We start from the raw sequence: 26,263 nt of genomic DNA on the forward strand, positions 1-26,263 counted from the left end.
TGCCTTAAAACCATCACTGTTTTATTGCTCAAGAGCTGCAATTTTGGCGGGACTCAGCTGGACAGTTCTGCTGGGGTCACTCATGCAGCTGGCGACTCGGCTGGGCCTGTGTGGTCCGAGAGGGTCTCCCTCAAGTCTGGCATTGAGCTGGGGCTGCTGGACAGGGTGCCCATGTCCTCCTCCGCCAGGCCTCCCCAGCAGAGGAGCCAGGTTTCCTTCATGGCCGCAGCTGCCTCCCCAAAGGGCAAGCCCCAGTGCACAGCTGCTCATGTAACCTCTGCCTGCATCAACGTCGCTCTTGGCCCACTGGCCAAAGCAGGTCACGTGGCTAAGTCCAGCGCTGATATGGGAGAGCATTATCCAAGGACGTGATGCCGAGAGGCATGATTCCTGGGGGCTGTGATTCTAATAGTCCACTGTCTGCCATGGAAATAGGCCAGGGCTCCCCTCGGGCCTTCCCAGCTGTGGTCCCTGGGATTCTGGGCTTCCTGAGACATCTTGTTATGCTAGAAAGGAAGTGCTTGAAGACTGATGGGGGGGTGGGGCGGGGTAAAAGGACCCAGGAGCCAGCTCAAATGGGCTCCCACTGGCCAAGTTGGTGACCATTTGAGCATCGGAATGATTGTAACTAACTCTAAATATCGAGTAAATGAAAACCTGTGAGTCCATCGTGGTACTCAAAAAATAAGGGGAAAAACTCACTGCAGAATGCTACTCAGCAACAGAGAATCAAAATACTGGTACGTGCCATAAAATGGACAAATCTCAAAAACAGTATTCTATGTAAAGAAGCCAAGCACAAAAGACCACATATTCTGTGATTCCATTTACAGGAAATGTCCAGAAAAGGCAAGTCGAGAGGAAGCAGACTGGTGGCAGCCTGGGGGCTGAGGGATTCACTGCAAACGGGCACAAGCCGTCTTTCCAGGGTGGCGGACATGTTCTGGAACTGTGTTGTGGTAACGGTTACACCCCACTGTAAGTTTACTAAAAAAAAGTCATTAAAGTGAGTGCACTACACGGCATACAGATTAAACCGTAATAAAGCTGCTTAAACCAAACACACTTATTTGCCAGCATTGGTAGTGACTCTATCAGCTTGTGTCTCTAAAATTGGGCGATTAGAGCATTTACCCTTTTTAGGTGGAACGGGAGTCCATCTCTAGGTGACCAGGAAAAGCTCTTCTTTTCAGAATCCCAGCAGGTATTAGAGAATTGTTGATCAATTGTTTAGGTGTGAGTACGGTATTGTGGTTATGCCAGAGAACTATCTTGTTTGTAAGATCTGCTTGTTCAAGTGTTCAGGGGCGAAGTACTACCTGAAACTTACTCTAAAATATTTTACAAAAGAAATATCTACAAGAAAGAAATATGGCAAGATGTTAATTACTGACTTGAGGTGTTGGTTTTATGGGTGTTCTTTATGTAGTTTTCTTGCTAACTTTTCTGTACATTTAAAATTTTCAAAGTGCAGATGTTTTTAAAAGTACCTTTCAAATAAACTTTGTGATGTCCGTCTGCCCGTGGAAACACTTGAAGATCTGGCAGGCTCGGATCTGCTCTGTTCTGCCTGTGCCAGCCCCTCAGTGGCCCCTGGTCCAAGCCCTGCATCTTACAGATGTGGACGTGGAGGCCCAGGGAGGGGCGACCTCGCCTGGATGCCACCTGAGCTGGATCCGCACCCAGGCTGCCCATCCACATCTGTGCCCTTGAGCTCTGCACTGGCCACTCCCTCCCCTCACCCCCCATCCCCAGGGGCCCTCCCTGCCTAGGGACACGTGGACCCTGCCAGGCTGCCAAGTGGCACAAAGTTGACTCACAGCCCCCCACCAGGCCACCTTCAACCTTTGTCCTGGAACTGCCACCAGCCGCACCCTCGAGAGCGGGTCCCCAGCTCTGGCCCAGGAAGCAAATGGCCCCACGTGTTCCCAGCAGCACAGCAACATGGAAGGAAATCTTTTAAATCATTTATTTGACTCAAAGTCGACGCACACGGGCTCTACTATACAAAAGTTGGAAGCGGCAACAGATCGCGTGCCAGAGGCAGTGCGTGGGCGTGTAAACAAAGATGAAATGAAAATGCCACTTCTGTGTGATTCGGGAGCAAATCAGAGCGGGCCGGAGTGCAGGCCCAAGATTACATTCACAGCGCAGGGTAAGTGCAAATGAGCGGAATGTCGGGATGAAGGAAGGCCACCCTGGGTCCCTCCTGCCGGGAGGCTGCTCCCTCCTCGGCACCCATCAACCTCGAAGAGGTGGGTGGGAGACAGAACCAGCATTAGTGCACAGCGGTCCTCCAGTCTGGGGAGGGGAGTGGGCTGAGAGATGGTGGGCCCCGCCCAGCATCACCCCTCCCACATCCCCTCTCCCACTGCCCATGTGGGCAAGCTCGCCGACCCCTGGGGCTCCTTTGCCATTCAGGGCAGACTGATGGCCAGTCCTCCAACTCCAGAGTTTGAGGAGCCAGGAGTCTCTCTCTCTCATAGCCCTCTCAACCTAGGAAGGGGCAGAACCTCAAAATAAAGTGTTAAGGCAATAAATAAAACATCTCACCGCAGGTGAAAACACTGAGAGAAGTGCGTCTGCAGGGCTGACAAACCCTTGGCACAGGGACAATGCCCACGACCCTGTCTGCAGCAGCGAGGCAGGCTCCACACCGCTGCACAGCTCAGAGCATGTGCCCGAGAGCATTTGTGCGTCGAGTTGAAGGCAAAGTGCCAGGAAAGTTTCTTGTCCCAACGAGGGCTGGGGAGCTGGGCCAGCCACTTACATCCCTGATCTCCCCTCACATGGTACCCGGGCCCCCTCACTCCTGGGGCCACCACTGATGGCAGCACAGGTGACGAGCCTGGGATGACCCCTGGTCAGAGCCCCCAGCTCAGCGCCTAGCACCACCCGGGGAGTTCCAGGTTCAGAGAGGAGGTGGGTGGGGACGGGAGGACCAGCCCCACCTCCTCCATCTTTGGTGGTGGCAGAGGTGGGAAGATAAATGAGAATCTTTGGCAGGGCAAGGGAATGTCAGGGGACAGCCTCCTGGTTTGGCGCTTGGGTTTGTCAAGGGTCCAGTCCCTGCCCAGACGTGAGCACAAGGAAAGCAGGTCCACCTCTGGAAAGTCCAGGCCTGCCATCCACCACGGTGCCCCCCAGCATCACTCTCTGGAGTTGCAAACTCTCTAAGGTGGTGGCAGGGTTTGGGGGGCCGTCAGGACTGGCCAGCCAGAGGCTTAAATTCTGACTGTCCAGCCCAGGTTCCTTCTAGCTCAGAACATCCATAACCTTCACCACAGAGCCCTGCCACCCCCATCTTTCACCTCCACCTTCCCAGCCCCGCTTGTCAGCAGCCCTGGGGTGGTGGGAGGTTTTAGGGTCCCACGCCCAGGGCATCCCAGCTCTGCCGGTCCCAATTGTCACGACACCTTCTCCTCTCTCTCGCTACCTTCCTCTCCCACAGGCCCCACAGGCCAGGTCCAGCCTCTGCCTCCCCCAGGGACACCTGAGGACAGTCAGGCAGGCCCCAAGGGGCTCCATCCTTCTCCAAGGAAGTTTGCCCTCCAGGCCTTGGGGGCTCCCAGATGACGGGGGTGGGGGGGACAAGGTGAGGGGCAACTGCCCTTGGCCACCACAGCCTGGGCTCTGCCACTGCTGACGGCCATGGCCACCCGGGCCCTTCAATGCTGACCCAAAGGAGGGGAAGAGGCAGCCTTCTCTCAGCCACATGGACGAGGCCCCAGCAGCCCTGCTCCCCGAGCCTGCGCCGCCACTACTGCAGCTCGTCCTTGGGCCCGTTCTCGCGGGGAAGCACGCCGTTCAGGCCCACGCTGCTGGCCGCTGGTGCCCCGAGGTAGCCCAGCAGGATCTCGCTGCGGCGCCGCGACAGCTGCAGGATGTCATCCGCCAGCGCCGGCACCGATGTGTAGCGCACGTTGTCCAGGTCGAACATGTCCCTCAGGTACTGCACGATCTGGTGCTGGGGACAGCACTGGTGTGGGCCCAGGCGAGGCCCTGCCCCCCCGCACCGTGTCCTCCCGACCAGCCAGAGCCCCTGGGGAAGGGGCAGCACACCCCCTGCAGGCACCCCCGCCCAGCCCTTTCTGGGAGCAGCCCCAGGCCCTGGCTCCACTCCTGGCACCTCGCGGAGCTCCTGTCCCGGGGCTCGGGCAGAGCTGGGGAACAGCCGCCGCCGCGCTCCCTGCTCACCTTGAAGAAAGCACAGACTTCAGAGAGCTGGGGCTTGGGTCCCAGGAAGCCGAAGGCGAGGACGGGGCTAACGCACTCCGATACGGAGTAGAAATGGGAGATGAAGCCGTTGGGCACCTGCGGAGGGCGCGAGGTTGAGCGGGGACCCAGCGGGGAGAGGCGGCCAGGCCCTGGGGTCGTGTTAAGAGCTGGGCTTCACAGGGAGGCCCGGCTCACTCACGCCCTGGCTGGATGACCCCGGGCAAGGAACTGGGGCTTCCGAAGCCCCGGTTTCCACCTCTGCACAACAGGGTATCCATGGGTCTGCTATGAGGACTGCCCGAGGAGGGGTCCAGGGGGCTCAGCTCAGGAAGTGCCCGGGGCACGTGGCAGTGGCAGTGGCAGCTGGTATCAGCATCAGCTGGGCAGCAGCGCCCGGCTGGCAGAGGCAACATGGATGGCAGCCAGAGATGCAGCCAGTGGCCGCCTGGGAGTGCAGATAACAGCAGCCTGATGGGTGGGAGGGGGCTGCTCTGCCTGCCTCAGGGGCCTCCCCCCCCCACCCCGCTGCCCCTGCCAAGCCAGCCAAGCCAGCCGCCACTCCTTTGCATGCGCCCTTCCTCCCTCTGACAACACCCTTCCCCCCTGGGCTCAGCAAGACCTCCCTGCACCAGCCCCATTCCTCTGCCTCCCCCCCCCCCACCCCGCCCCAGATCAGGGGCCAGCACATGCAGAATGGAGGTCAGCTGAGCTGGGCACCACACCTAGGGCCAAGCACGGCCTCCCCAGGGACCCTGTGGGTCACTCACCATCAGCAGCCTCCTCTTGGCTTTCAGGACTGACCAGCAAGCAGTGGCCAGGGCCTAAATCAAAGATGGGACCCCACCGGGTGTCAGAATAACGGGCCGAGCCTGCAGCCCCTACCCATCCCTCAGCCCCGGACCAAGCCCTTACCCCAGCTCACCCCACCCCAGCAGGAAGATGGGGCTTGATGCCTGAGCTCTGCTGTTTCCCTCCCCTCGATCAGGACTCAGAAACACTTAAATCTGAATCTTGACTCCAACTCTTACTGCTGTGGGTCCCTGGACTAGCCACTTAACTTCTCTGGGCCTCAGTATCCTCCTCTGTAAAATGGCCATATCCCGGCACCCCCACCTCCTTCAGTGTTTGTGGGGATCCATGGTTACTGCCTGTAAACTGCCAGTAAATGACCAGCACCCGCCGCCCCACCCCCCCCCACCCCACCAATGCTCCCATGCCACACAGCATAGCTGCCCGAGTGGCACACCTCCCCGGTGGGGGCCCAGCGCTGGATGCTCTCCTGCTCGTCCTGTTTTCTTCCCCATAGTTTAACTTAATTTACTAGGATGCATTAAAATTGAAGAGAATTCATGCCAGCACAGAATGAGTCGAATTAACCACTCGGTGAAACCATAGAACACATGGAAAACGCACAGCAGGCTGTTCGACACTGGTGCAGAGGAGAGCAGTGCGATCCCCTGAAGCTTCTCCAGGGCACCCGCCTGGTCTGCCAGGCCCTGCAGCCCCAAATCACAGCAGGGAGGGAACCTGCCCAGGGGTGACTGCTGCCTGACGGTGGGGAGCCCTGGTGCCCAAAGCCAGGGACGGAGGGAAGCGGGGTCCAGGCAAACACATGGGGTCACCTGAGTGTGTGTGCACTTGGGAGTGGGGGCAGCCACCCACCGTCTCCTTGAAGCTGTCCGACAGCCAGCGGTTCCTGAGGACGGCAAGCACCGAGGACGGGGGGTTCTCCAGGTCCTCGAAGGCGTCCATGAGGATGAAGTCCAGCACGATGTCGAAGAAGCTCATACACACCACCTGTGGGAGGGAGGGGCACTCTGAGGCCCAGAGTGCCCGAGCTGCAGGGCGCTGTCGGATGGGAAGACTGAGGCCAGAGGAGGCTAGGGCGTGTAGGGGCCTGGGTGGGAACACACGGCTGAGCAGACACATCTCTGCTCTGCAATGGGGGCAACCGGGGCCATCTCCCTCCCAGCCTGGGCCCAGGCAGGGCAGCAACTTGGGTCTTGTAGCAGTGATGGCACCATCTCAGAGCCCAGAATCAAGGCAGAGTTCAGTACAGGCACCCCCTTCCTGATCCAGGATCTCCGCTATGAGGGACCCCAGGATGCCAGGGCGCAGCACAAGCCAACCCACCCCACGGCCCTCCAGCTCCAGCCGCGTGGTGGCCCAGGTCTCCGGGCGCAGGGCGTAGCTCAGCATCTCCTCGTAGCTCTCCAGGAAGCCTTTGGGGCTCTGTGGGGAGAAGCACAGGCTCTTCTGGTCATGAGAGGGGCCCAAACCCCGTTGGACTAGATGCACAGGGACAGGCTGGCCCACGGATGGAGGACACGCCAAGGCAAGGCCAGGGCCTATCCCTGAGCAGCAGCCGTGGGGAAAACGAGGCAGGAAGTGTCCCCTGCCCACCTCGCTGTGCCTCTGCAGAGACCAGGGCATGTCTGGGAGAGACCCAACACCAGGGCGCATAGCAGTGTCTCAGACCAGCTGGTGACCGAGCCCCGCCTGCCTTCCAGAAGATGTGCACACGCCACAGCGTGAGCTCGCTCTGGAAAGATGCGTGACGACATGAGCCCAGCAGCCAAAGGTTCAAATCTCCATGACCTTGGACCTCACTGGTGAAACAGGAGAAGTGACAGCCCCATACTCAGAGGGCTATTCCGGGGGCGTTGATGAGCTCATGAGGTAACACCATCAGCCCAGCACCTGGACCTAAGCAATGAACAGCGTGTCAGACAGCTGCTGCTAGGGACTAAGTCTGTCAGCACGTGGGACGAATCCTTCACTCTCTGAGCCCATGAGGTTTAGCTGGGGCTTATGACAGGATCTGCAGACGTGCATTTATGGACACGAGGAAAGCCAGTATGTGCCAGGAACTGTTCTAACACGGATCAACCCATTTAATCCCTACGGTCCTACGAGGGACGGTCCAGATTACACCCACTTTACAGATGAGAATACGGAGGCTTCGGGAGGTCAGGGAAGTGCCCAAGAGCCAGGAAGGGTGGAGCTGACACAGAAGGGCACAGGCGGGTTCATAAAGAACCACGGGCGGAGGAGATGTCAAACAGATGTACACCAAAATGTGAACAAGATGGGGATGGGGACAATTTGTCTTTCTTTCCTTTTACTCTTTTGTACTGTCATAGTTTTTTCTGCAATGAGCATGAATCATTTTTGTACTCATTAAAAAAAAAAAAAAACTATTTTCATTAACTTTTAAAGAGAATTTGCTAGGATGACCCCGGGGCTGTGCCTTAACCTCTCCGACCCTGTTTCCTCATGTGTAAATGATGACCACGATGACGATAAGGGCTGCCGCTTCTGAGGGCTGCTGAGCATGTCTGACATCATCTCACAATGTCCCTGGGACACACCTGTTCATACATGAGGAGACCCAAGCTTGGAGAGCTTTCACGTCTGGCTGTGGACACACAGTGAGGAAGTGGGCCGATTCCACAGCTCCAGGGCCTGGGCGCTGCCCACAGAGCCAGTCCTCCCAGACCGCGCCTGCCCCAGCCCCGCCTGCCTGGAAGGACCCAACAGGGCGCATCCATGACCACTCCAGTCCCAGGGCTTGGCGCAGGCTCTGGCACCCAGGAGCCACTACACAGCCATTTGAACTTCTTCTTGATTTCTTTCCTTTTTTTTCTGAGGAAGATTAGCCCGAGCTGACATCTATGCCAGTCTCCCTCCACTTTATATGTGGGCTGCCGCCACATCATGGCTGATGAGTGGTGTAGGTCCACGCCCGGGATCCAAATCTGGGCCGCTGAAGTGGAGTGTGCCAAACTTAACTACTACACCACAGGGCTGGCCCGTCTTCTTGATTTTTTAAAGATTTTATTTTTTCCTTTGTCTCCCCAAAGCCCCCTAGTACATAGTTGTATATTTTTTTAGTTGTGGGTCCCTCTAGTTGTGGCATGCAGACACCGCCTCAGCGTGGCCTGATGAGCAGTGCCATGTCCATGCCCAGGATCGAACCGGCGAAACCCTGGGCCACCAGAGCGGAGCACGTGAACTTAACCACTTGGCCACAGGGCCGGCCCCTCTTCTTGATTTCTTAATAAAAATGAAACCTAAGTCCTGCCCTGGGCGGAGGCCCGGAAGAGGCAAGTCTCGCCTCTGGACCCCTGTGGGAGCAAGCACAGAGAGCGAGCGGTGTGCTGCGTGCCCGGCGCCCACTGCAGCCCCACGTTCCTGTCCTTCACTCGTCCGTCATTCACCCTCCTGGGGCGGCCACAGAGGACAGATAAGGGCACAGCCAGGGCCAGGCTGACCTGGGTTCAGACCCCGGCTCTACCTCTCCCTTGCTCAGCGACCCTGGCGAGGCCCTTTACCTCCCCAGGCTCAGCTTCCTTATCCGCCAGGCAGAGGCTGTGGTCAAGCTGAATGAGCCACGGGAGGTACGGAAATGCGATAAAGTGCGGGCTCCTTGCTTGGTGGGGAGCAGCTGCGGAGAGAACGAGCATCAATGTCTACAGAGCTCTGCCCTGGGCCAGGCCGTGGGCCGGGCACACGCCTATGCCAGGAATGCTGTGGGCCCGGCCCTTGTGGAACTCAGTCACGAGGAGAAGCACACGGTGACCCGCAAGCAGGACACGGGGTGATGGGGCCATGCTAGGTGGGATGAGCACAGGGGCTCTCGGGCCCGAGGGGATGAATCAGGCGGAGCCCTCCCGGGGAAAGAGACGGCTGGTGGGGACTCAGAAGATGGGTGACCAAGGAAGGGGCGGGGGGGGGACTGGGAGCTTCTAGATACTGGTATATGTTCCTCTTCCTAACGTGGGTGCAGGGTACACAGGGGTTCATCTTTTTATTCATCACATCCTACAGATACACTTTTACAGTCTCTTATGTATATTTTATAATAAAGTTGTTAACAATAATAAAAAAGAATTGAAGAACAGTGTTGCAGGTGCAGAAGAACCAGCACATGCCAAGGCCCCAATTGGGGACACAGTCTCGCGAGGCCTTTGGCCTGGGCAGGGCAGAGCGCACAGAACAGCAGCTGTGGCACGAAGCTTGGTCTGCACACCAAGGGCAGCCGGAGCTGCCAAGGAGGGTTTCAAGCGCTGGGTGACGAGGTCAGAGGTGCACTTTGGAACCACTGCTCCAGCATGTGGGGAGAAGGGACTCAGCGGGGAGAGCCGTGTTCAAGGGCTTTACTCGAACCCAACCCAACAAAAGAAACACAAGCGGCTGACAAACACGAAAATTCACGTGACCTCATTAATGATCAAAGAGATGTGGTGCAATGGATAAACTAAAGATTTAAAAGATTACGAATACTCAGCATCGGCCAAGATGTAAAGAGACACACTCTCATCCTGCTGGTGGGGACGTGAGCTGTCAAAGCGTTTCAGAGGGCAAACCAGCAAGATCTGGCAGCCTCTTAAATGTCTGAGCCCAGGACCAGTTATTGCCACATTTCAGGCTTTGTCCCACGGAAAACCTCACAGGTACCTTTAAAGAGCTGTAGAAGATTATCATAGTGGTGTCTGTGATGAGGAAAAATCAGACACAGTCCGAATGTCCATCCACAGGAGAACCACATAAACCACAGGCAGCCACCCAACGGAATACCACGCAGTCAGTAAAAGTAACTGCTTCTCCCGATGTGGAAAGATGGACAGAATCTACTCTGACACAACAAAATAAAGCTGCAGACCAGTCTGGAGGGCACACACCGAGCTCTGGAAATTAAATAACGATGTTCAAGGATTCGAGTCCATGAAAGTGCGTGGGAGGGACATGTCAGACTCCCTGACATGGGAGTTTTGGCGCAGCGGCTCCCTCAAGCAGGACGGGTTCGGGGGACCTATGGTTTGCATTTCATGGTCGGTGAATTTTGTAAAACTGCATTATGTTGTGATCAGAAATAAAAAGCAATACAGATTCACGTTTTTCTAAATCAGCACAGGAAGAAACCCCGACGCTTTCCCATCTCCCTGACACCCACAGGAGGAAGTCCAAGCTCCCCAGCTGGATTGCAGTTGGGCTTTTTTTTTTTTTCACAGAACCAAATAAAAGTTAAAAAAATAAAAATAAAAAAGGCGAGGAGGGAAGAAAAGCTGAATAAAGGGAGCCCGCAGCCCAGCTACCTTCTCAGCCTTGGTCATCAGGCCCGTCACCATCTGCCGGCCGACCTCCCCAAAGAAATGCTGGTTCCTCTCGTCTTCCAGAAGGCCCTAAGGAAGGGGGGAATGAGCACTGGGCTGGCGGGCCCCAGAGCCGATGGGGAGGGCAGTAGAAGGGGCTGGGCGGGTGACCCATCTGCCCAGAGGAGCCAGGTGTGGGAGCAGGCCCGGCGGGAGACCTGTGTGACCGCCCCCAGTGCCGGCTCCATCCTCCCCAGGCGGCCTGGACCACGCGCACCTCAAAGGCCTGCCGCACACAGTGGAGCTTGGCCAGAAAGTCCTGGTCACTGTAGCAGCCCAGCAGCTCTGTCCTGAGGGGGAAGCACAGACAGTCACACCATGTGGGCCCCGCCCAGTGAGGCCCCCATGAGGGTCGGGGGGAGCCCTGGGTGGCCCTGCCTTGGCCTGGCAGTGTGACCTCAGACAGCTGCCTGCCCCCTTCTAGGCCTCAGTTTCCCCCGAACCAAAGGCAGAGGCTGACTGGATGCTCTCTGAGGAGGACATGTCGCCTCAATGGCATGGGGCGGAGCTGGCAAGTCTGGTCACTGGGGGTGGGGCTGACCTCGGCCTCCTTTCAGCCTCAACCAGCAAAAGAACCTCATGGGTAAAAGACCAAAATGGCTAAACTGTTGCCAGCTGGCAGGACGCCAGGGCAGGGGTCACTACCCACTCTGGGCTGGGCTGGCCTTGCCGGGCAGCTGGAGGCACCCTGGCCTGGCTCCCCTGTAACCAGATCACCAAGGCTTCACCCGGGGCTCTCCGCCATCTTCACTCAGGGAACTCTAACCACACGCTTACGTTTGGAGTCATGACCAAAAGCCGAATTCTGAGTGTCAAATCATACAGAAGAACGAACATAAGATGCATAAGAGCTCGAATCTACCACAGATGAGAAAACAAGCTAGGAGAAGTTAGGTGACTTGTCGAGGGCCACACACCACCAAGTGGCAGAACGTGGAGAGAGTCAGGGTCTGTGTGTCCCCGGATCTGGCTTCTGGGCTGCCGCTGAAAGCGGTGTATGGGGACACAGGGCTTAGGAACAGTGCCCACTGTGTTTCTGTGGCCGGGCCTCTCTGAGAACTCAGAACAAGCACCAACTATTGTTATTTTATTAGTTAATTCTATTAATTTGTCACTGTTAATGCCACAGCTGCCTGTCTCGGCACTCCGGGGCATCTTAGGCTCCCCGGCTGAGCAGGAACGGCGGCCAGCCTCCCACAGCCCTCGGCCAGCCTGGCCCAGCTGCGTCCTCAGCAGCAACGCTGGCCTCTCCGGCCTCCTCCAAGGGGGCTGGGGCCCACCCCGCCTGCCTCCTTCCCCACATGCTCACCTGAGGGTCCGGCAGAGTACCTTGCCCTCCTTCACCAGCTGCAGGGCCTCCTCATAGGCGGCGGCCGGCCTGGAGAGTGGGATCGGGTAATCTCCGACCTGTAGGGACTCGAAGAGCTGGGGGAGGGTGCAGAGGAAGAGGAAGAGGAAGAGCTCGTCAAAGCCTGTGTCAGCAGCATCCCAGGGGGTGAGGGCGTCTGCCCACCTCTCAGACGGGGTGTCAGAGGGAACTGGCCCAAGAGGCAGGAGGCCTGGGTTCGAGTCCAGCTCTGGCCCTCAGCATCCCCATCTCCAGGGCTCCTTCCTGAAGGGACCATGTACTGGACACTCGGCCACATCCTCCCACCGCAGACTGGGATGGCCAGGTGGACACAAGTGGCCATGGCAGGAGTCTAATGCCAAGCAATGGACACATGGTCTGGAGAAGGGATAGCTCAGCGTGGGCTGGAGCCAGTGGGGGCAGGGACCCCTGCCCTCACCCACAGGTCCTACAGCCCCTGGCTTCTCAGGCCTCTCTGTCCCCAGCAATTGCATTGAGTCCCGGGGGGAGCAGCATTTGGTGACTGCCAAATTCTGCTCCCGTCAGAGGAAATGCCTTCACGTTCCCACAACCCAGTGCTCACCAGGAGGGTCAGAGGGTCGCCAGGGGCCTGGCCTTCACTCCACTCCCTCCCTCTGCACCCATCCCCCCGCCCTGTCACCTCAGTGGCGGAGAAGAAGGAATCCTCCGAGGTCAGGCTGTCCTCATCGTCCACGCGTAGACGCAGCGAGCCCTCGGTCAGGGGCAGCATGAGGGTCCGCTCTGGGAAGGCAAGAGAAGGGCGGAACTGAGACTCCCCAGATGACCGAGCTTTGCGGAATGCACATAGCAAAGTCCACTAACGCCCAATTCTGGGGCGGACGAGGCTGCCGACGGCAAAGCTCCCATTTACGGGGCACTTGTGCAGGAGGACTCTGGGCTCACCGCCTCCCAGGGATGACCTCCTCCCATCCTACGACATCCCTGGAAGTGGGCACAGCTACGTGTGGAAACAAAGCTGCTGAGGAGACCTGCTCACAGCCACACCACTGGACCATGAGGCCTCGTGGCCCCTGAGCTCTGAGGAGCAGACTCCTTTTTTTTTTTTTAATTGAGTTATTGATAGGTTACAATCTTGTGAAATTTCAGTTGTACATTACTGTTTGTCAGTCATGTTGTAGGTGCACCACTTCACCCTTTGTGCCCACCCCACCTTTCCCCTGGTATCCACTAAACTGTTCTTAGTCCATAATTTTAAATTCCTCTGAGGAGCAGACTCTTTCATGCTGTGTGGCCCTGGGCAAGTTGCTTCCCCTCTCTGACAAGCTGAAACTTAGCCACTGACACCAAAGGGCTCGAGGGAGTCCACAGGCCACTCACTTGGCATCATCCCCACGCAGTCAAGGGCTGGGGGTGTGGGACTTCAAGGGCATTTAGGAAAGTTTTGTCGAACAAACAAGCAGAGGCCACCACCTTGAATGCCCACCAGCCTTCTCTGCCAAGTGGGGAGGTCAAAGGAAGCAGGAGTCCTCCAATAGGCAAAGTCACTCAGGGACAGGTCGCGGGAGGACATGTCACCTTGGCCAGCCCTTGCTGGGCCTGTGTCCCCACTGGTAGAAACAGAGAGCTGGACACTCAGGGTCTAATGTCGCCCCCTGGGGCTGACAGCACCCAGGGAAGGAACCTGGAGTAGCCTTCAGCGCACAGGGTCTGGCCCACCACAGGCACCAGACAACACGGGCTGTTCGGCCGAGTAACTTCATTTCCTCGTAGCGAGGCCATGCCGCTTTCCCTCAATGGGACGGACACAGCAGGACTTGTGATCTTGGCCCTTTGGCCTGCCTTGGGCTAATCTCCATGCAAGCCGTCCCTTCCGCCTGCCCCGTGCCTGCAGGACAGGGCTCAAAACAAAAGGCTGGGGCAGCTATCGGGGAGATGTTGACACACAAACCCCAGGCCTGCTCCCAAGGCCATGGGGCAAAGCACATTGGGGCCTCATGCCAGCTCTGCTCCTGCCTGCCTCCTCTGTCCCTTGAGGGGCCTCGGTTTCCCTGTCTGTGCCCTGAGGCCCTGGATCAGACAAGGTCCGAGGGCCCTGGGGATCCCGGTTTGCCTGAGGCACTGAGGGAGTCACACCCTGGTTTTCCCACTGCCCCCGTCTGCCTCCACCCCGCCGCCTATGCCTGGGCCCAGCTCACCGAGGTCTAGCAGCATGCTGTCGGACGGGAAGGTGGACCCAAACTCCTCCTGCAGGTGGTAGGCCCGGCGCAGCAGGGACTCCAGCTTCTCCGCAAACTCCCTTCGCTGTGACTCTGGCTACAGTTAACACAATGACCGTCACCCCAGGCCCTCCCAGCTCCACGTGCTAACCGCCCCTTCCCTCACCAATGATGGGGGCCTAGCCCCTGGGGACAGGGGAGAAGGTTCTGGGGTCCAGCAGCAAGAGCAGAGATCTAGACCCGAGTTGCCCAGGACAGGATTCACCAGCCACATGTGGCCAGGAAGCACCCAAAATGTGGCCAGTTCCACTGCGATGTGCCGTAAGCATAAATACACACCAATTCGAAACAGCTCCAAAAAGAGACAGAACATAAACTATCTCAGTGATTTTCCATGTTGATTACAGGTTGAAACGATCATATTTGGGGTATACTAGATTACATAAGATATATTATTCAAATTAATTTAATCTGTTTCCTTTTGCTTTTTATTGTGGTCTCTCGAAACTTTTATTTATTTATTTATTTATTTTGAGGAAGATTAGCCCTGAGCTAACATTGCCAATCCTCCTCTTTTTGCTGAGGAAGACTGGCCCTGAGCTAACATCTGTGCCCATCTTCCTCTACTTTATAAGTGGGACGCCTACCAAAGAATGGCTTGCCAAGTGGTGCCATGTCCACACCCGGGATCCGAACCAGCAAACCCCGGGCCTCTGAAGCAGCATGTGCGCACTTAACCGCTGTGCCACCGGGCCGGCCCTCTAGAAACTTAAATGAGATGTGGGGCTTCCTGCTGAACAGCACTGTTCTGGACCCACGCAGACCCGGGTTCCGACCTTGGCACCACCAGTTCTGAGCTGTGTGACCTCAAGCAAATAACTTCCCCATTCAGAGCCTCAGTTTCCTTATCTGTTAACTGAGATAAGAGTGCTTACTCCCTGGGATTTCAGGGAAAACACGAAGGAGATAAGAGACGCAAAGTCCTTCACACAAGACTGGCATAGGGTGACAATCAGAACGTGTTAGCTATTACCGTAATTCCTGTACTTGTTACTATAATAAGGGAGCAGCCAGGAGCCCAGAAAGAGCTGGGTTCAAACCACGCCACTGCTATTAACCATGCATGCTTGCGAAGGCACTGCACCCAGGCTCAGCAGCCTGTCCCCTTGGTGACCCTTGCTGCCCTCTGCCTCCAAGTCAAGGCGTGGGAAGAAGAGGCCACTGCTGCTTCGAACCCAGGAGCTTCTGGGTTGAGGGGCCAGGCAAGGGCAGGCCCAACTCTGTTTTCCGCAAAGGCTGCCAGATGCTGCACTTGCAGGTAACCAGACCCCAGGGAGGAGACCAGGGCTGGCTGGGGCCTGAGGCCACTGGGGAGAAAGAGCCGGAGGAGCTCAAAGGGGCCGGTAAAGATGGAAATGGCTGCCTTTCACTGAGCTCTTGTCCTGGACCAGGCACCTCGCTGTCAGCCTCACGGTTGCCCTCAAAGGGGGGTATTCTGTGACCCCATTTAACAGAGAAAACTCAAGGAGGTTAAGAGGCTGCACCCACCCAGCTAGAGCCTGGCAGAGCTAGGATTCGACCCCAGGCCCAAGGGACCCCAGGCATACTGGCCACTTTGCTCAGTTCTCCAACAGGGCCAGACTGCGTCCCACGTGGCCTGGAGAGCCTTGTCCCTTGGGCAGAGATCTGCCAGCTCTTTCTCTGTGAAGTGACTTTGTTAGGGAAGGGTTTCTTAGATATGACACCAAAAGCACAAATGACAAAAGAAAAATAGATATACTGAACTTCACCAAAACTAAAAACTTCTGTGTTTCAAAGGACGTCATCAAGAAAGGGAAAAGACGGGGGTGGCCCTGTGGCCGAGTGGTTAAGTTCGTGCGCTCCACTGCAGGTGGCCCAGTGTTTCGTTGGTTTGAATCCTGGGTGCACACATGGCACTGCTCATCAAGCCATGCTGAGGCGGCATCCCACATGCCACAACTAGAAGGACCCACAACGAAGAATATACAACTATGTACCGGGGGGCTTTGGGGAGAAAAAGGAAAAAAAAGAAAAAGAAAAAAAAAGAAAGGGAAAAGACAACCCACAGAATGGGAGAAAAGATCTGCATATCCTATCTCTGATAAGGGACTTGTATCTAGACTATATAAAGAACCCTTACAACTCAATAATAAAAAGATAAATTACCAATTTAAAAATAAAGCAAAGGATTTGAATAGACGGTTCTCTAAATAAGATATACAAGTGGCCAATAAGCACATGAAAAGATGCTCAACATCATTAGCCATCAGGGAGACACATATCAAAACCACAACGAGACGGCTAGACACATCCACCAGGATGGCTAGAATCAAAAAGTCAGATGACAACAAGTGTTGACGAGGATGTGGAGAACTGGAAGCTTCATGCACCGCTGGTGGGATGTGAAACAGTGCAGCTGCCTTGGAAAACAGTCTGGCAGCTCCCCAAAATGTGAAATATAGTTACCATATGACCCAGCAATTCCTCTGCTGAGGATATATTCAAGGGAATTAAAAACATATGTCCACACAGATACTTGTACATAAATGTTTGTAGCGGCCAAAAAGTGGAAACAACACAAACGTCCATCAACTGATGAACAGATAAATAAAATGTGGTCGACCCACACAACAGAATATCATTCAGCCATCACCAGAAACAAAACAGGGTCCCACACACCAAGGATGAACCCTGAAAACATTAAACTGTGAAAGGAGCCAGTCATAAAAGGCCACACACTGGATGATTCCACTTATAGAAATGTCCAGAACAGGCAACTCTATAGAGACAGAAAGTAGATCAGTGGTTGCCTAGGGCTGGGGCAGGGGATGAAGGAACGGGGGGCAGTGACTGCTAAGATTATGAGATTTCTGTTTGGGGTGATGAGGACGCTCTGAAATCGACTGTGGTGCTGTGACGTATTCACGTGACTCTGACTATGCTAAAAGCCACTGACTTGCACAACTTAACCTGCTGAATGTACAGCATGCGGGTTATATTTCAATGTGAATTATATTTCAACAGACCTGCTGAACAACGTTTAGCAGAGAAAAATGCCTGGAAGGATACAAAGTGGTTCTGTCTGAATGAAGGGTTACAGGCATCATAACGCTGATGACAAAGCTCATTCACTGAGCGCCGACTAGGGGCCAGGATCACACAGCTGGTACCCTGTCCCGTGGAGGACACCAGGGCTCAGGGAGATGGAGGGCCTTTGCCCACGTGACACAACCATGAGCTGTCTGATTAGAGCCCGGGTGCTTTTGTTCTCCTCTCTTTTCTATTTCTGTAGTTTTCACTACTCTAGGAAGAATATTTAATTGTTTTCACAACAAGAAAGACAACGGAAGTTCTATAATTTTAAGATATAGCATCAACAATACATAGAACGTTTGCAGCCAAGCCACCTGCCCTCTTCTCGCTGCCCTGATGCACCCCTGCAGGCGCCCGTCGTCTGCCCACAGGCAGAGGTGACCTGATGCAGCTGTGCCCCCGGGCGCTGAAGGCTTTGTTGAGCCCCAGACGCTTCCTTCACGTCCACAACCACAGTGGTCATGCCTGGGTGACAGGCCTCTGAGCTAATGCCCCCAGCACACACACCTTCAACTCGTTACTGGCTGTACCAGGCATGCCCCCACTCCCGTACTGCAAACTCTGTTTCCCAGATCCCCTGCCAACTGGCCCCCGGCCAACAGAGGCACAGGTGGAAGAAAGAAGGCCGGGGATGGGGGGTGTGGGTAGGGACAGGCCATGACAATTCTCCTCTCCTTGTCCTGCCTCACACCATATCCCTGCCCCCACCCACACACCAAGTGGGGACAACCTCTGCTGGTCAGCCTGCATCGTGGTGTTAGCTCCCACAAGAGGTCCCTGGCTCCTGAGCGCTGGGCACACCCTCGCCAGCCCTGGGCCTCTCAGTGACTCCCTCACCTGTGCAACCAATGCCCCAGATTCAACGCCCTCCTTTTTCAACACCTGAAGTTGTTCCCATTTCCTGGCCAGTCTCGGACTGACTCTCCAGATACTGTCAGACTGCTCCCCAAAGACGTGTCCCCACATTTGACCTCGCTCCAGCAGAGGACAGGAGCTCAAGGGCTTTTGGGGTTTTTTGTTTGTTTGGGTGAGGAAGAGTGGTCCTGAGCTAACACCTGTTGCCAATCTTCCTTTTTTCGCTTGAGGAAGATTGTTACTGAGCTAAGATCTGTGCCAGTCTTCCTCGATTTTGTATGTGGGATGCCACCACAGCACAGCATGGTGAGCAGTGTATAGGTCTGTGCCCAGGATCCGAAGCCATGAACCCTGGGCCACAGAAGCAGAGTGCGTAGACTTAACCACTACGCCACCGGGCCGGCCCTGGGGGTATTTTTTAATACAAAAAGTATAAAGAATAAAATAGAAACAGCCCACAATACCACCACCTACACAAACCCTGCCTATAAGCATGTGCTTGAAATTACAGAAGTCAAACAGTAAAGAAAGACTGAAACGTACAGAAGAGTAAAACAAAAGCCTGCAGACCCTGTCCCCACAGATCAGCACTAATAATTCCCGTGCATCTGCCCAGAGGAAAATAAAAGCGTACACACACCCCCGCAGTTACCAACAGGTGCCCATATGCGCGGATGTGTTTTCAAAAGTGGACACACTCAGGTCACACTATAGACATGGGGCATCTTGCTTCCTTCACTTAACGATACATCAGTGGAGAAAGCAACTGATCAGCCCACCCAGCTTTCCCTCAGCCTTTTAACGGCTGTGTAGTATTCCAGACACTACTGACAGGCATTTAGATGGTTTCCAGCTTTTCATGTTTTCAACTATTACAAAACAATGCTTCAGTGAACACCCATCCTAGGATATATATTTGATGTGCTTTTGACAAAAATTTTTTATTTTAGCTTTTTTACTTTCTTTCTTTTTCCTGATATTGAAATAAATGTTCACTGTAGAAAAGTTGGACGGTGCCAAAAACTGTGAAGCCAAGATCGAGGCCATGTGAGCCACTCCACTAAGGACACAGCCACTTCCCTCTGGTCTTTCCTGAAGGCAAGTATGCCTCAGAGTCGGGACCAGGTGTGAGCACCATTGCCGTTTATGGAATAATTACCCAGGGCCAGGATGTGCTAAGCATGTTACAAGAAAAGAATATTTCACTTGCCTGGATCGACATCCTCGCCAAGGGGAACCCTCACATGCAAGAGGACAAGTGACTGGCTGGCAGAAGGCAGGGCTGCTGGCCGGCCTCCCAAAGTCTGGCTGTCCCTCTGCCATGCCACCTTCTCCAGGGCGGGGAGGAAAGACGCAGGGGAGGACCACCTACCTCGGACATCGCCTCTGAAGCAGTCTCGGGGTTCCGGAGGTTGTCCCCGGGTGTGGGGGTGCTGCCACTGTCCCCTCTCTGCCCCACACTCAGAGCCTGCTCCCACTTCTGCAGGGCCTCCTCGAACAGCTCCATGCCTGAGCACGGGCAGGGAGAGAAGGGAGAGTCAGGCCCCCAGCAGACGGGGAGCAGCTGGGCCCCATACAATGTCACTCAAGACGGGGCTCAGAAGAGCGAGGAGGCAGGAGGGCCCCAAAGGACAAAAACGGGCAGGACCATGTGGGCTGGGTCCTGATCACGTTTTCAGGGCAGGTCAGTCTACAGGCCTTCACTCAGACCAGATCTGCTCCTGGAGAATGGCCCCGTCCAGAAATGGCTGGAAACCACTGAATGGGGGTTCTGGGGCAGGCGAAGGGTTTGCAAAGCAGCACCTGGGGAAGTGTCCTGAGCCTGACCTGGCTCTGGAGGAGGCCAGTCCTCCCCACCCCGCCCCAGGAGAGCCCTGGGGCCCGCCTCCTGGCCTGTACCTTGCATGTAGAGGCTCTCGGCATTGCCGTCACTGGTGGTCACGGACTCCTCCATCCCTCTGGCATCCCATGGTCCCGAACTCGCAGCCATGGGGCTGGATGAGTTCACCGCCACCGTCTGGGCGTCAAGCAGGGCAAGAGGTGAGGGCTTCCCAGACCGTTTGCAGGACCTCTGAGCCTCCCCTACTGCCTGACCACATGCCACACGCTCTCTCCAAATACTACCCCTGAAGCTAGCCCCCCGCCACAGCGGCCAAGCCCTCAGAACAGCCTGGTTCCACTGACAACTCTAAGCACCTGACGACACCTCACAGAAACTGCCAGCTGTGGGCTCCTCCAGGACAGGAGCCACCTCTTGCTCGCCTCTGGGTCCCCAGGGTGGTGCCTGGCTCACAGCTGGCACTCAGTGCTTGCTGAATGAATGAATGACCAGCTGAGTGAATGAGCCAAAGCCATTCCCCATGAGAAAATAAATGTCCCTTTGTCTTATTTATCTCTACATCCTCGGCACCTAGCAGAGGCCCTGGCTCGGAGCAGGTGCTTGCTCAATGTCTAACGAATGAACGAACGCATGTACTTTATTCCTAGACAGTATCTTCCCCAAGAGACCATCAGCTTCTCTCCTGCACCTCGCCCCCTTCCTCTCACCGAGGCCTGGCACTCAGAGAGTGATCAAGGACAATCTCAGAAGGCACAGATAGATGAACGAACGGCTGAGAGGCTGAATGACTGAAATCTCTTATCCCATCTTCCTACCAGTCCATTAGCCCCCTGAGGCCAGAGACTGAGCCGAGGCATGACCGGCACCCTGGCGCCCTCCCCAAGGTCCTCACCGAGGCCAGGCTGTGGGAGGACCCTGAGTGCTTGCTGGGCCCGATGGAGGAGATGCCGCTCAGAGTGTCGTTGCTCTTGCTGCTGGGGCTCTGCACCCTCCGGCTGGAGTAGCCTGTGAGGAACACGAGGGCAGGGGTCACGCAGGCTTCCACCCAGCCTCTGCACAGGCCATTCCCCGCTCCGGGCCACCTCCCTTCCTCTTCATCTGGGGACCTGTCCTGACCGTCGAAGTCAGGGTGACGACAGAGCACCACAAGCATATGCACTCAGAAGAAGAGCGCTGGCCCCTGCTTGTCGCCCTGCTCGTGACCAAACATCCCTGTCACCCAGCACAGGGCCTGGCCCGGAGGAGGGGCGCCGACCTGCCGGGCTGAGGCTGAGGATAAGGTCCGGCTGCTCTCGCCTCCTCTTCACTCGGCCTCCCCCGTGTTGCTGACTGAGTGACCCATTTGGAATTCTCCTCCTTCCAAAACAGGATTTGAGGCAACAACATTTTTACATACTCAAAAGATTTTTTAAAAGTGAGAAACACAGGGAAGGGAAATAAGGTGAAAGCAGAGGTGGTGGTGGTCCAGGGGAGGCAAGCGCGAGGCTGGTGCGGAAATGGCTCCAGGTTTCCCGGGCGCCAACACCACACGGAAACCCGGCCACACGCACGTCTCTCAACTCACCGAAAACTTCTTTCCCTAATTATAAAGAGAGAACTTCCCTTTCGCAATGACAATTCACAGTTAAAATTCATTTTCACTAGGGGAGACTTCTGCTTCTTAAGACAGGTTTCTCCCAAGAGGAGAGCGTCGGTGAAGCCCTCGCCCTGGAAAGTGATCTAGACACAGTCAGGCGGGGCACACACCGCGGGGCCAGGTCACAGCGTTAACGGGGCCACAGACGAGCATTTGTTTTTTTGTTTTTTGTTTTAAAGATTTTATTTTTCCTTTTTCTCTCCAAAGCCCCCTGGTACATAGCTGTGTATTTTTAGTTGTGGGTCCTTCTAGTTGTGACATGTGGAACACCGCCTCAGCATGGCCTGATGAGCGGTGCCATGTCTGTGCCCAGGATTCAAACCGGCGAAACCCTGGGCCGCCAAAGCGGAGCACATAAACTTAACCACTTGTCCACGAGGCCGCCCCAGGGCCACAGAGGTTTTAAAGCCACGTCAGCAGACACAAAACAGATCAGCATCTGCGCAGGCTCAGGGGGCTGCACAAAGCAGGGGCTTAAAGCGTGATAGAACAGTCTTCGACTGTGGTGGTGATTATATGACCACACGTGTTCGTCAAAGCTCATGGAACTGTATGCCAAGAGGGGTGACTCTTACTGTATGCAAAGCAAACCTTACTTTAAAAAAAGAGGGAGATGAGGAAAATACCATCTGGCCCAGGAAACTTGGGCCATTCCAGCACCCGAGCCGGGGCACTTCCCTCCCTGGACAGAGGAGCTGTGCCCCACCAGCCCTCTCTGGACCCGGGTGCTCCCAAAGGGTCGTCTGATAACAAGAACAACCGTCACCGACGGAGATGAGCATTGGCCACATCACCCACCAATCCTTACAGTGACTCAGAGAAGGAGGTTCTGCTGTCACCCCCACTTCACAGATGGGGCGACCACGGCTTGGAGACAGAATGTCACTAGCCCAAGACCCCACGGTTAACAGGGGCCCAGCTGGGAGGTGACTCCAGGTCAGGCCCTTCCCCACCACCTCACACCTACCTTTCTTCACCGACGGGACCTTCCTGGCCATGAGGATGGGGAGGGGTACTGTGCCCAGATGCTCGCCTCCCATCTCGGGGCCGACCTGCTTCTTCCTCCGCCGTCGCCTCTTCAGCTGGTGGGCGGCCAGGGCCAAGGCCACAGTCCCCAGGGCCGTAGCAAAGAGGACCTTCCGCAGGCCTGGTGTCAAGCGCAGCTGCGAGAATGCAGACTGCAGGAGAAGCGGGAGGCAGCTGGGTTCCATCTTCCCCAGAGAGCCCCGAGGCAGGCCGAGCTGCCCTGAGGAGCGCCCAAGGGGCGGGGACGCATCGGGCACTTGGGGCTACTTGCTGGTCAGGAACCCTGGAGAGGGAACCACCTCGACAGGGGGGACCAGGCCAGCCCCTCTGAAATGTGGACCACAGCAATGTAAAGAGGGGCACTGGGGACGGCAAAATGACAATGCCAAGGAGATTGCATCTGGGGTCCAGCAGGTATCTGAACACCATCAGCCGTGACTCTAACAGCTCCAGCGACTGAGCACCCGCTATGCCAGGCACTGCACCAGGATTTTACTGTGCCACCTGTCTGAAGGCCTGGGACCTTCCAGGTGAGACATCTGACGCTCACGCAGATTAAGACACATGCTCAAGGTGACAGAGCAACAGAAATCGAACCCAGGCTGGCTGACCCCATTTCTTAACGACTCCTCGAAGACGATGACATTCAACATTCACTCCACCCGGCAGTCTCATCCTACCATTCGCTGCTCCTCCCTCGCTCTCTGCCTGCTGGCCTGCGAGCCCCCGGGAGGGGCTGCATCCCTCAGGGCCGAACTTCAGGAAGTGTCGAGAGGCCTGGTCAGCCACAAACATTTGAGGTTGGCAGGAAGGGCTTTATTGTCCCCTTTTATAGACTGAAAAACTGAGGTCGAGAGTCACAGGACCGTGGGTGAAGACTGGGCTCGGGGCCCCAGACTCCTAACCCAGCCCTTCTCACTCTGATCAAAGAGGAGACACCGGACACCTGGGAGAGCAGGGAGGGCCCAGCTTTCTCGGATGCTGAGGGAGCCTGGAGGACTGGCTCAGTGTTTCAGGGACCAGGGGTGTAGAGGACGAGACCATAGCCCACCCCAGTCTTTACCTGCCCAAACGTTGTGTAGAGGAACACGGGGATCTCGGCCACCGTCATGGCCAGGGCCTGGATCACGGACATGCCCTCAGTCCTCCGGAATGCCATGGCAGGACAGCACCCCAGGCAACAGCCCTCGGGGCCGAGAGCTTCCAAGGAGAACGTCTTCACCTGGTTGCTGGCTGGGTCCCGGGCACCATCCACACCGCGAAAGGACAGCGACACACATACCAGAGGCTCCCTCCACAGAGCTGAGAGACAGACGACCAAGTCAGACACAAGGATGTGCTCCCGTGAGCAGAGAAACGCACACAAGAGTGCTCTGGGAAATGAGACGGAAGCAAGCCTACGGCTGGAATGCCAGGCCTGCAACCAGGCCCCGGCCCTCTGCACCCGCCAGCAGAAGGCACTCTGCACCCTGCGCCCTGGGAGCAGAAGGCAGCGTCTCTGGCACGCTAGACCAAGAGTGCACCCCAGGCCTGGAAGATGGGGCTTTCTGCCACGCTTTCTCAGTCTTTTCAAACCCATGGCCCATGTGCCAAACAAAATCTCAGGCCTCCCAAGGGTCAGGCCCCTGATGAGAATCATCACCTCTTTTCCACTTCCCACGAAGCCAAGAATGCTTTACTTCCGGTAGACTGTAGTACGAAAACAGCAGGGTATTTCCTCAAATAATAACAACCACTACACATTATGTGTGTATTTCTTGCTGAGTTCTTTACGGACATTATTTCACTGAATCAGTACAATGCTGTGAACTACTTGCTATCGATCTCTCCCACCCCCTACGCCTGCCAATTTCCAACGAGGAAACTGAGGCGCAGAGAGGCTAAGTCAGGCATCCAAAGTCACACAGCTGGAATGAGGTGGAGTCAGGACTTGGACCAAGATCTCCTGGACTACTCCCCTTTTCCTAACCTGAATATGGAGCAGGAAGTGGCAAGCCCCTAGCAGAACCACCAACTACAAGGGCAACTTTGCCCTGGGGCCTTCTGAGACCCCCAGGGTACCCCACTGCCCCATTCCAAGGCCAACAAATGGCCTTCACTGACCAGTGGCTTGACTTCACATAGCCCAGTCCCCAAGATCCTACAGGGCACCAACCAGCAACCGCCACCACCAAGGCCGAGGATGCCTTCAAGGTTTCCTGGGACCTCAAGCGGAAGGAATATGCAGCCTGGGACAGACCCTTTGTACCCGGGATGGCTGCCAAAGTCACTGGACCAGCACGAGAAATGGCTTATCCCCAGTGAGAGGGAAGGATGGACAATCCTATTAGCGTAGCTCTAGGGCTGAGCTGTGTGTGTGTGTGACGGGGGTGGCAGAGAAATATCCTAGGGCTGAGGAATCTGTTATGTTGTCAAGGGTGGGGGACATCTTGCCAGGAGGCTGCAAATTGAGCTAAGTGACCTCCAGGGTTCAGGGCCCAGGTTAAAATCATAAGCCACCCCTCTCACTCTCCCAGCCTGGCCCAGGCCTCAGAACATCCGAGATCAACAGCCACTCTTTCCCAAGCTCTTACTACAGGCCAGGCTTGCAACAGGCTCTCCACAGAGGATTTCGAGTCTAGTCACTGACAGAACCCTCGCAACAACCACTGTTTATGATGGGGAAACTGAGGCTCTGAGAGATAAGCGACCTGACAGAGGTCACTGAGTAAATGGCCAAGCTAGGATGTGATCTCAGCTCCGGGAGACCCCAAGGCTGTGGTGTTTCCCCTGAGCTGCCAGCTACAACTGCCACGTGTGCCTCCGTGCTGCACCTGAAGGACTTCTGCACCCTCCAGTGAGGAGCCCACGTGAAGGCGTGAAGATGGTGAGCCGGGGCGGCCCAGCACCTGTCTGCAGGAGAGGGAAGAGCGCTCTCTGCTGGACCGACTTCGAGGAGAGCGGCAGGTGTAAGGTGGCAACACCCATCCCCAAGCCTGCTCCAAGCCGGGGACGGATCCAGAGCCAGCCCAACTGTGCCCTGTTCATCCCCCTGGCATGATCCAGAGAGAGGGCTCCACATCTTCTCCGCAATAAGAAGCCCATGGATATGTTCCCCACCTGGTGCCCCAACCTGGGCAGTGGTCTTTCCCGCCATATAACTTCGGGCAGGAACCTCCTCATTCCACCCCCACCATGGCACTTACAACACCCCCAGCCTGGATGCCCACACTTTCCACCAGCCCACCTCCTCCCTTGGCCTGGACAACCCCCTTAATGACTCTGGCCTGAGCAGCCCCCCTTTCTGCATTGACCCCAGCAACGTCCCCAGCCCGGGCACTCCCTTGAGCCACCCTCTGCCCATTCCAGCCTGGACACCTCACCAGGCCGACCAGGTCAGGCACGGGGCACTCCCGAATTGAACCTCAGCAATATCTTTGTCTTCAGAATCTGCTCATTCCATCCCAGACGTCTCTTTGCGCAGCCCCGGGTCAAGCCCCCTCCTCTCCTGCCCCCGAACACCAGAACATCCTTGAGGGTCGTCCGATCCCCGCAACGTTCCAGGCCCGCATCTCCTCACTGATCGGGTACCTTCTCCTTCCACCTTTCGCGCCGCCCACGGCCCGGGTACCTGCTCATTCCAATGCGGGCCCTTCCAGTCCGGCTGAGCCCGGACACCTGCGCGCCCACCCAGCGCCTCGCGTAGGCCCGGCTCCCGCCCGCCGCCAGCCTCACTCCCGGCCCCTGCCGCGCCGCTTGCCCGCTCGACCCGGGCCGCCACTCACCCGGGATCCCATCGCTGCGGAAGGGCAGCGTCTCCTTCCCTGGCGCCCGCGCAACCAACCTCGCGGGCCATCGAGGGGCGTGGCCTCACGAGGGGCCAATCCCTCTTTG

General features: G+C 56.3%; 1 protein-coding gene across 2 annotated transcripts; it reads right to left on the reverse strand.

Annotated features, from left to right (window-relative positions):
* Window positions 1-1,954: 1,954 nt before the first annotated feature.
* MIGA2 (mitoguardin 2) lies at window positions 1,955-26,263 on the reverse strand. 2 transcript variants are annotated; one of them, XM_044778596.2, is made up of 16 exons: window positions 26,155-26,263; window positions 23,454-23,692; window positions 22,332-22,542; window positions 20,621-20,733; window positions 19,788-19,905; window positions 19,261-19,397; window positions 13,899-14,016; window positions 12,383-12,483; window positions 11,683-11,798; window positions 10,591-10,663; window positions 10,317-10,403; window positions 6,352-6,450; window positions 5,881-6,015; window positions 4,986-5,039; window positions 4,198-4,314; window positions 1,955-3,967 (listed from the first exon to the last, which is right to left on the reverse strand). In XM_044778596.2, the coding sequence occupies exons 2-16, from the start codon at window positions 23,547-23,549 to the stop codon at window positions 3,761-3,763; spliced, it is 1,782 nt and encodes a 593-aa protein (XP_044634531.1). In that variant the 5' UTR covers window positions 23,550-23,692; window positions 26,155-26,263; the 3' UTR covers window positions 1,955-3,760. The 2 variants fall into 2 exon arrangements, with proteins under 2 accessions (XP_044634531.1, XP_070374633.1); XM_070518532.1 differs by lacking the exon at window positions 6,352-6,450.

This window comes from Equus asinus, chromosome 10 (assembly GCF_041296235.1).
Source record: "Equus asinus isolate D_3611 breed Donkey chromosome 10, EquAss-T2T_v2, whole genome shotgun sequence".
NCBI lineage: Eukaryota > Metazoa > Chordata > Mammalia > Perissodactyla > Equidae > Equus > Equus asinus.